Source organism: Lates calcarifer, linkage group LG21 (assembly GCF_001640805.2).
Source record: "Lates calcarifer isolate ASB-BC8 linkage group LG21, TLL_Latcal_v3, whole genome shotgun sequence".
In the NCBI taxonomy this organism is placed as follows: Eukaryota; Metazoa; Chordata; class Actinopteri; family Centropomidae; genus Lates; species Lates calcarifer.
The window spans coordinates 17729617-17741006 of NC_066853.1; the positions used below are offsets into that span (position 1 = coordinate 17729617).

The 11390-nt window shown below is 37.5% G+C and overlaps 2 protein-coding genes across 2 annotated transcripts; both read left to right on the forward strand.

Moving 5' to 3' along the window:
• Window positions 1-1258: 1258 nt before the first annotated feature.
• Window positions 1259-2233, forward strand: LOC108876005 (olfactory receptor 2AT4-like). The gene has a single exon (XM_018665251.1). The coding sequence runs from the start codon at window positions 1259-1261 to the stop codon at window positions 2231-2233; it is 975 nt and encodes a 324-aa protein (XP_018520767.1).
• An 8101-nt stretch (window positions 2234-10334) lies between these two features.
• Window positions 10335-11309, forward strand: LOC108876006 (olfactory receptor 13C2-like). The gene has a single exon (XM_018665252.1). The coding sequence runs from the start codon at window positions 10335-10337 to the stop codon at window positions 11307-11309; it is 975 nt and encodes a 324-aa protein (XP_018520768.1).
• The last annotated feature ends 81 nt before the right edge of the window (window positions 11310-11390 follow it).

The following is an 11390-nucleotide window of genomic DNA, read 5'->3' on the forward strand; positions in this document are numbered from 1 at the left end:
ATATATTTTTTCTCTCATAATAAACTACGGCCAAAGTGCTAATTAGGCTAGTTAGCCAACAGTTAACTCACTGGAATGTTCAATATAAACACCGTTTGGACGATGTTGGTAGCTCCGTGGCTGTTGTGGCTAGTTAGCTAGCACTAACTCACCAGAATCTCCAATACAAATGCTGTAACAGGGAATTGGCAGTTCCGTTGCTGCAACAACGCTACCTGCTTGCTCTTCAATTTTTACTCACTTGTTTCCACCTACTTTTATCAGGTAATATCTAACGTTTCGGCAACTTTCCTTCATGCGAGCTAGTCTCTACTGCCACCTAATGATGATGTGACGTTTGAAGCCTAGACTTCGAAGCGTGTATTTTCTTGATAGGAAAAAGTTCAATGATTTGGCCGCTACACATTAACTTGACCTATAGATGAGTGCTGTTATAGTAATAACAAAAACTCCAGTGTAAAACTCTAAAGCCTGGCTTCACATCCATATTTATTAGCTTGTAACCTGGAGGGTTACACTACAAAGGCATCCACTGAGATTCAACACATGCTGTGCCGAGAGACCACTATTAAACACTGGGGATATTAACATTCCTTCCTCAGTATCAATTTACAGTAAGTACAGATTGGGGTTTTGTTAAAGTGAAGTAACCTAATCAATAGGTTCAGGTTGGGGGGAAGGGGTAGCAAACATAACAGAGAGGTTAATTGACAGATTGTTAGTGATCCATAGAGGATGGATACCATAGCTTCATTCACAAGGCATGCTGTAAGAAGTCTTTTTAAGGGGCAAATCAGCAGGTGTGTAAGCAGAGTATGCTGCTATACTGTTCGAGAAAGGTATGTGTTAACTTATCTATTGTAGCAGACTAAAGACTTTCTCATTCCTACATTTTATTTTTGAGTAGAATTCAAAGGTTTGTTTTGTCTCTCAGAGTGAATACAAATAGTAAAATGCATTGTAGTATATGCAACGTGCTAAAACATACTGTGAAGAAAGAGAATTAGAAAAAAGAATATAATAATTATAATAATTATAATATTAATGCTTATTATAATGCTTATAATAAATGTTATATTTCATCAGGCACTGTGGAATAGTTGACATGATGCAGAAACAGTTAATTACGATTAATTATAAGGTTCAGTTGCAATAAAAGAAATGTTATTGTCTAAATATTTGAAGTGTTTAATCTAATATGTTGTCAATGTGCTTCCATATTTACTTTTCAGTGTGTTAAGAAAGTTTCTGTTCCATCATGCCAGAGGAAAATCACAGCATTGTGACTGAATTTTTCCTTACTGGATTCCCTGGACTTCATCCAGAGTACCAAGGTCTTGCCTCAGCTGTATTGTTCTTGGTTTATTCCTTAACTTTGATAGGCAATGCTACAATTTTTTATTTGTTTGCAACTGACCGCAGCCTTCATAAACCAATGTATTATATAATTTTGAATCTCTGTACATGTGACATTCTCTTTAGCACAACCACTTTACCTAAGATCATCAGTAAGTATTGGTTTGAATCAGGGACCATATCATTCACTGCTTGTTTTGTCCAAATGTACTTTGTTCACTACCTTGGCTCAGTGAATTCCTTTATTCTCTTTCTAATGGCTTTAGATAGGTATTTAGCTATCTGCCATCCTCTCAGCTATTCACTTGTTCTTAAAAACTCCACTATCTGTATTCTCTGTATTACTGTGTGGGTTATTGCCATGACAGGCCCTTTGACAATAGTTATTAGGGCATACCCTCTTCCTTACTGTGCCTCAAACATAATCAGCCACTGTTACTGTGATCATATTGGTATAACAACACTGGCATGCACCGACAGAGCCCCTTATGCCTTTCCTGCTTTTGTGTTTGCAATGTTTGCACTAATGGGGCCTCTGGCATTTATAATTTTCTCATATTGCTCCATCATTATAGCAGTACTTAAGATAGCAAATGTTCAAGGTCGCCTAAAGTCTCTGTCCACTTGTAGTTCTCAACTGATTATAATCTCACTCTATTATTTTCCCAGATGTTTTGTATATGTAGCCAGTGTTTTTGGAATTAAATTTAGTACCGATGTGAGAATAGTAATTATCATGCTGTATAGTCTTAGCCCTCCCATGATAAATCCATTTATATACTGCTTAAGAACTAAAGACATGAGAGAGAGCTTGAAAAATAAATTAAACAGGAGGACAATTTTACAAAAAGCACAAGTTTCAGCTATAGGTAACTGACAAACCAATGTATTGTTCAGTGTTTTTCTTTTCTTCTAATTAGCCATCTCATACTGTGAGGACTGAAGATTTTCTTTAAAATATTGGTTGCAGACAAATTGAAAGCCAGTGCTGTCACAATGCTAATCATGTAATTTTTAAACATAGAAGACTGTACTTAGAGTGAAGGAAAATATTTCCTGTATCTGGTATAGCAAAATGTGTATTGTGTATTGAATGATGTTTATATAAAACAAATAATGCCTTGTATGTCATTACATCAATGTTCAGTGATTTCTGCTGCAGAGTACAGAGGAAAATGATTTCTGGCCTGTACTTTAATAGGTCTTTTTGCTCTAACTGACCCCAGCAATTACGATAGAGACGTGACAAGTTGTCATGGTAACTGGAGTGTGTTGTGTATTTTACTGTCCGAGTACAAAGGGAATGAAAATGGATTATGTATTATGTAACAGGGCACATTGCAAACCTGTACTTTTTTGATCTAAAACAAACTGAATAAAATATATACTGTATATTGTATATATACTGTACAAGTCTTGTTTATCAAGTTTCCCCAAATGTTAAATTCTGACCTACATTTTGTCTTAGATGTGGCAATCTCACACAGGTGTCCAGTTTAGGTAGTTGTGACCAGTCAAAAAAACACACATCTTTAATACACAAATCAATAAGCAATGCAGTCTCATAAGAATGAAATTTCATATCCACAGATTCTATAGGCTCAAACAGGGGCCCACACAGAGCCTTAAGCAGGTGGTGGTGCACCCTCTCCAGAACCGGTAGTGTCATTTTTTCTGGAGAAAATACATACAAGAGCTTGTTGGCAATGGGTGTGCTAGTGCATCCATTCCCAGGGGTGCGCTCTGGTCTGTTATGGAAAAGAACAGAGGGCAGTGGGTATTTGCTCTGGAGGCAAACAGATCCACCTCCTCCCTGCTGAAATGAGCCCATATTTGAGCCACCACCAGTGGATGCAGCCTCCACTCCCTCTTCCCCTGGAGAGAAGATCTGCCCCCAGGTTCAGGTGACCCGAAACATGGGTGTTGTCTGTCCTGACTGGAACATGCTGGCCCATTAGAACCAGTCGAAAGTGCATAATTCACTGAAAACCCCAGAGCTTGACTATGAGACAGAACTAGCGTTAGCTGCTCTGCCGCCTGCTCCCTGGAGCTTGCTACCAGGGCCCAATAATCCAGATAGGCCAGAACACGGACGCCCTTCTCCTGGAGGGGAGCCAACGGCATCGCAACACATTTGGTGAAGGTGTGGGGGGCAAGTGACAGGACAAATGGAAGCATCAGCTATTCCTAGGCTATGCCCTCGAATGCAAACCTGAGAAACTGCCTGTAGACCGGGTGTATTGCTACATGAAAATAAGCGTGAGATTAATTGTTGTGAACCGATCACCCGGGCCAACCGTGGTCCCGTGAGTTTTAGCATTTTGAACTTGTATGTCCTTAGATGCTTGTTTAAAACTCAAAACTCCAGAATAGGACAAAGACCCCTGCCTTTCTTTGGGACAACGAAATAATGGCTGTAGCAACCTTTGTTTGCCTCAGAGGCAGGAACCACTCTTATTGCTCACTTGTTCAGCAGTGTGTTTATTTCCTCCCTCATTGCTGTAGCTGCTGCCTCATCCTGTACACCTGTGTTCACCACAGAGATGAAACGAGGTGGTCTGACATGGAATGTATCCGGTAACCCATAGCAACAGCTCTCTCTACCCGTGAGAAGGTGTGCAGCACAGTAGGGGGGAAAGATGTCCCCCCCCGGCATAGCAGAGGGGAATGGCACCTGCCAACACCGCCTGCCCTGAATCACAAGCTTTTGAAGTGTACTTTTTGTGAACAGCATGAAGCTTTTATTGGTTTCAACATGTGAACATTCAGAATGGTCACCTGAGAAACACTTAAAGCACCCAAATGGGGGACATACACTGCTTATATAAATAAACTGCTCTCTCCATGCCCGAAATGTCTGAGAGGGTCAGCCACAGGTGTGTTCCCAGCTCTGCCAAACACATTGCTTGATATGCCTGGAGCATGGTGACAAAGCTCGGCGCACGGGCGGTGCAAGCCTGAGCTATGTAAGTTTTGTCGAGCAGAGAATCTGCAGTGCTTGGAGGGGAGAGTTGAGCTGATCAAGCCAACCTGACCAATGTCGGTTCAGGGGGGAGAAAAAAAAAAACCCTGCTAACCGTTTCTGAGCTAGTGGAGGAGATTGCCAGCAGCATGGGAGCACCGTGAAAAAATGGATGTCATCCGGGCTAACTGACGCCTATTTAGTTCCCGAGCACTGGAGCTGGCAACAACTCGGTCAACGCTCTCCTAGCGTGGACAATGTCGAGACAGGCAGGACACACTTCGTCTTTTTGGTGCAGGGAGAAGCTGCACCCCTGAGGACAGAGGTGAACAGAAGACTTCATCCTTGCCTTAGGTTTGGTGCTCATACCAAACCACAAACCTTGTGAGAACAATCTAGTAATGTGATCTGATATAATGTGTAATAATTTATCAGTCACAGTGGCATGTGTCAGGATTTTGACTCATGTCCTGACTGTTCCACACTTCCTGATGGCATACAAGAGGTTTGTGTAGTTCACTGAGCAAGAAAATACACACACAATCACTTTCATTGTTTTTGATGCAGATTAATGAACTGCAGAAGAAACAAGTGAAGTATTTAATTCAGGATATTTGATATACTTACCACCTGCATAAGCAGTATCTTTATTAATTTTCTCAAATGACAAGATTGTTATGTACACACATTATGTACATGGCTCAAAAGATGAAGATTTTATGGTTAATATGAATTCATTGTAACACCTTATATTGGGCTGCACTTATTTACCATTAACTAGTTGCTTATGTTTTATTAAGATTCAACTCTCATTTGGCTTAGCATATGCATGTACATATTATATGTATATACAGATGCTTTGCTGCTTGGGCTCACCTCTACTGATATTCCTGCTTTTCTGCTCTGAGAAAATACAAACAATGTCTTGAGGATATTGGTAAATCACTGGGATTATAATTTTTGTGGATACTGTAGGCTATTGCCATATTTCAACATTTTTATGATCTTCTCTGTATTGTCAGCAAATTTATAAAACAAATGAATGTTATTTTGGTGTGCTTTACTACACAAATGCTATATATACAAATAATGTACAGTCTTTCTCTTGAAGAATGTGTACAGCACAAGAAATATCCTTGTAAAGGTTTTGTCTTAGAGGCAGAGTGATGTGTTTGTTTTCAACCGATGATAATCAGAGGCAACAATACAAATGAGTTCCAAGAGGACACTAGTTAGTGTCTCATCTCATTAATGGTCTCAAGTGTGTGATTAAAGCGTGTGTGTGTGAGTGTGGGCCTCTGTGTCCCTGTCTTTGTACCTTAGTGAATTCTCATCTCAGCAGACTCTGCGGAAGATGTACTGTAACCTGTATGGGAGTAATACATTAAAGCCTCATTTGCCACAATGCATATTTGTTCTTAAAGGCAAGCATGGTTCTAAACTGTGTGAGATAGTATCTTCCATGTTACAATTGGAGGACATAAGTCTACAGCCATTACTTTGATTACTAATTATTCTATCCATTAAATTAGTGTATATATGAAAAAGTGAAAAGTCATGAAAAAGTCATCACAAATCCTTAGTACAGTGACCCTGTGAGTCAAACCACAACAACATTTCAGAAAACTCAACACCTCACAGAATTTTCACAAAACAAATCAATATGTCAAAAAAGGCAACAACATTTCAAATTATGGAAAGGGTGGGACAACACTTCTTGTTTGTGATTGGGCAGACCCCAAATCAATAATTTGTTTGCATATGACATCAACAAAATTCAGAAGGACAAGAAATTATTTTCAACATAACCAGTACTATCACAGTTTCTCAAAATGCCTATGGCTTGCATTATTCACGGTTGCTCAAATCGATCAAACCGACAAACACAAAATGCAGGAGAGAGGAGAGGATGAAGTCTGAAGACCCAAGAAGGGTTGAATTGTGAGCCACTGGACTTGGTTGTAGATACTTGAAGATACTTTTCACCTGATGACTGACTTGTCATGAACTAATTAAGGCAAAATCCATCTATTTCTCTCCTCCCTCTCTTTAAAGAAACAAGTAGCTGTGAAGTGGTTCAGGGTAATTTTCTATCTTACATTATTCTTGGTTCAGTTTTTCCAGATTGTTGTCACACAACAGAATATTAAGTGCAATTAAATTCTTTCAGGGTGGGTAAAATGATTTATGTATATGATGCTTCTCTAAACTACCACTTACACCACTACTCAATCTGCTGCTACAATCATTATTAGCACTATATTACAAATACTAAAACTACAACTGCCAAAAATAACTAATAATAATAAAAACTGTGCACATTCATTGTCCAACAATTTAAAACATAAACTCTAAAGCCAACAGGCCTCACATGTAATGTTTATTGGCTTGTAACCTTGAGGGTTACAAGACATCCATTTAGATTAACATCTGCTGTGCTGAGAGATCACTATTAAACACTGGGGATATTAATACTCCTTCCTCAGTAACAATTTAGGTACACATTGGGGGTTTTGCTCAAATTAAGTTGTTTACCCATGTGTAATTTATAATCTATTAGCATTATTAGTGTTTCTTCCAATTAGCCATCATGTGTGTTACTTGCTATGTGTAACATATGTAGTATTTCCCAACAGACTAATTTAATATCAGTTAGCCCACTACATTAATTAGGATTTTGACAGTCACTGAAAAATAAGATTAAATTAAATTTTGAAGCAAAAATTACTCTTACTGTTAATGTTTTAAATGTGATGCATAGTGAGCCCAATGGATTTACTGTATTTTGATTTCATTTTATAGATTGTTAGTGATCCATGGAGAATCCAAAAAGGGATGGAAACCATTACATACCTAACATTGCAAAACACGTTGTGAGAAGTCTTTTTAAGAGATTTAAGCGTTTAATGTGTTGTAATTGGAAATTTGGAAATATTCATACATGTTCAGTTCAGAAAATGATGGATTGTATTGGAACCATATTTTCGTTTTTAGATGGGCATTAGAGTCAAATGTTCACATTCACATTGAGCCTGCAAGATGATCAGTTTGGGATGGACTAAAGTTAGCGTAGGAGTCCTCTGTTATTGAAACAAAGCATTGTATTAAGTGCTGGTGTAATTTAGTAACAGCACTACCAGATAGACATCTAGTAAGGACATCTTTCTGTTATGAGAAACTATGAACAATGGCTCATGGATACTGATAAATCACTTGCATATTTTTTGTGGATATAGTAGGCTACTGCCTTATTTCAACACTTTTTCTGAACTTCTTGGTATTGTCAGCAAATTTGTAAAACAAACTAATGCAATTTTGGTGCCCCTCACTTCATGAATGATATATGTGCAAATACAGTCTCTCTCTTGATGTTGTGTTCAGCACAACAATTAATCTCGTAAAGGTTTTGTCTTAGAGGCAGAGTGATGTGTTTGTTTTCAACCTCAACAACAACACAAATGAGTTCCAAGAGGACACTAGTTAGTGTCTAATCTCATAAATGGTCTCAAGTGTGTGATTAAAGTGTGTATGTGTGAGTGTGGGCCTCTGTGTCCCTGTCTTTGTACCTTAGTGAATTCTCATCTCAGCAGACTCTCAAACTATTGTTGTGAACATGAACTCCTTAATATGTTGTTTACACATCAACTGACATCATAGTTAAGGTCCAGAACTTTGAGAAAAAATATGATTACAGTTTGGTTGTTAAAGGTCAAATGGTCACTGTGACCTCAAAAAAACATGGATGTGTTATGAGATCTGGATACAGTGCCGCATGAGCTTTCTTTTACATGAGTAAGATATTTTCTGGTTTTCTATCGCATTTATTTGTCACTTACCAGCATTTGATCTTGAACAAACAAATAGTCTTTTATCAATATATTTTTCGATTTTTCATTGATGAGAGTAACAGTACTGTGCATATTCAGTGGGCCACATGCACCTGGAAGTAACCTGGAGGCCAGAAACTGTTTTGGTGTATGCGCCAGGTGAGCAATTCTTATAGGACTTATAGGATAAGAGTCATACACTAATTATAACAAAATGCCACAGTGATGTCTAACAGGATAAAATGATAATTATAACATTTTACATCCAAAAGGTCAAAGGTCAGTTTCACTGTGGCCATTGTTTGTTTGCATCCATGTCATAATTGTCATAATGCCCTCTTATAACTGTCTTTAGATTCAGAATATGCTTTCTTTCCAGTGTCCAAATCAAGGGAAAAAGTTGATTCTGTAAAGTGAACTTTTTTTGCATCATGTATATATATAAACTCTGTCTATCAATTTTTGCACATGCTGTAACTTTGGTGACCCTCTGACTATTCCTCTTGTGCCTTAAACAGGTAATTTTAATACAGGTACAGGCTCATTTTTTTTTCCAGTGTTTTGGTTTATGACCAAATACCAGTTTTTGCAGTGTGGTGGGAGCACTGTCCTGCTGGGGGAGGCCCCATGTCATCAGGGAGTGCCACTGCCATGAGCGGTGTGCTAGGTCTACAACAATGTTGAGGCGGGTGGTATGTGTCAAGTAACATGCAGATGAGTATTGATACGATGTTATTCACATCATCTGTCAGTGGTTTTAAAGTTGTGACTGATCACTATATATGAAAAAGTCATGAAAATGCCTATCACAAAGTCCCAAGCCCAAGTCTTCGTATACCTTAATTTGTCTAGCCAAAAGTAAAAAATAATAATTTTTTAAATTTAATAATAATAGTAAAATAGAATAAACCAAATCCAAAGTTAAGTTTAAAATGTAATTAAAACTAACAACAAATCAAACACTTAAAAAGCTATAACAAGTGTAATGGAAAATCTTGTGAGCTGGAGGAAAGACGATCACCAGAGGTTCCAGGTGTCTCAAACAGAGCTTATCTATAACACCTTGGTTATCCCAGCAACAAACAGGAGAAGTGTCTCCCGATGCCCACTGTCAGTCATAATTTTACCTAAAGCATAGGCCACTGTAAAGCACTATGAACACTATAAACTATTTGAATGTGTATGAGGCCTAGAAAATATTAAAAGACACTAGAATTAAGAACATTCCCTCACTACCAGCAAATCTTTGACATTTTTAACTGATAACTGACTTGTTATGAAATAATTGCATACATAAGTGAGTTAAGTGAATGGTGAATTAACAGATTGTTAGTGATCCATAGAGAATTAAAAAAAAAAAAAGATGGATTCTATAACTTCATCACAAGGCATGCTGTAAGAAGGCAAATCAGCAGGTGAGTAAGTAGAGTATGCTGCCATGCTGTTTGAAAAAGGTATGTTTTAACTTATCTTAACTTGTAGCTGACTGGAGACCTACTTATGCCTGCATTTTATTTTGATGCAGAATTAAAGGTTTATCTTGTCAATCAGAGAGAATACAAATAGTTAAGTGAAATGTCATATATATGCTGTGCTAACAGACTAATGTAAAGAATGAGCCAAAAATTATACTTATACCAGCTACTGTAAAATTGTTGCAACATGTTGCAAAAACAGCTAATTATGATTGATTATCAGGTTCAAGAACAATAATGATAAAAGCAATGAAATAATAATAGCAAAAGCAATGCTTTTGTCTAAATGTTTGATATCAAAGTGATCCTGTTTGAGAAAGGTATGTGTTAACTTATCTATTGTAGCAGACTAAAGACTTTCTCATCCCTGCATTTTATTTTTGAGTAGAATTCAAAGGTTTGTTTTGTCTCTCAGAGTGAATACAAATAGTAAAATGCATTGTAGTATATGCATCGTGCTCAAACATACTGTGAAGAATGACAATTAGACAAAAGAAAATATAAAGGATATTATAATAAAGGAAAATTTTAAGTTTCATCAGGCACTGTGGAATAGTTGACATGGTGCAAAAACAGTTAATTATGATTAATTATAAGGTTCAGTTGCAATAAAAGAAATGTTATTGGCTAAATGTTTTAAGTGTTTAATCTAATATGTTGTCAATGTGCTCCCATAGTTATTTTTCAGTGCTTTTAGGAAGTTTCTGTTCCATCATGCCAGAGGAAAATCACAGCGTTGTGACTGAATTTTTCCTTACTGGATTCCCTGGACTTCATCCAGAGTACCAAGGTCTTGCCTCAGCTGTATTGTTCTTGGTTTATTCCTTAACTTTGATAGGCAATGCTACATTTTTTTATTTGTTTGCAACTGACCGCAGCCTTCATAAACCAATGTATTATATAATTTTGAATCTCTGTACATGTGACATTCTCTTTAGCACAACCACTTTACCTAAGATCATCAGTAAGTATTGGTTTGAATCAGGGACCATATCATTCACTGCTTGTTTTGTCCAAATGTACTTTGTTCACTACCTTGGCACAGTGAATTCCTATATTCTCTTTCTAATGGCTTTAGATAGGTATTTAGCTATCTGCCATCCTCTCAGCTATTCACTTGTTCTTAAAAACTCCACTATCTGTATTCTCTGTATTACTGTGTGGGTTATTGCCAAGGCAGGCCCTTTGATGTTAGTTATTAGGGCATACCCTCTTCCTTACTGTGCCTCAAACATAATCAGCCACTGTTACTGTGATCATATTGGTATAACAACACTGGCATGCACCGACAGAGCCCCTTATGCCTTTCCTGCTTTTGTGTTTGCAATGTTTGCCCTACTGGGGCCTCTAGTGTTTATAATTTTCTCATATTGCTCCATCATTATAGCAGTACTTAAGATAGCAAATGTTCAAGGTCGCCTAAAGTCTCTGTCCACTTGTAGTTCTCAACTGATTGTAATCTCACTCTATTATTTACCCAGATGTTTTGTATACTTAGCCAGCAATGTTGGCATCACATTTAGAGCTGACATGCGAATAGTAATTATCATGCTGTATAGCCTTTGCCCTCCCATGATAAATCCACTTATATACTGCTTAAGAACTAAAGACATAAGAGAAAGCTTGCGAAAGAAATTCAACAGGAGGACAATTCCACAAAAAGCACAAGTTTCAGCTGTTAGTGACTGACAAACCAATGTATTGTTCAGTGTTTCTTCTAAGCCATCTCATACTGTGAGGACTGAAGATTTTCTTAAAAAAAAAAAATTG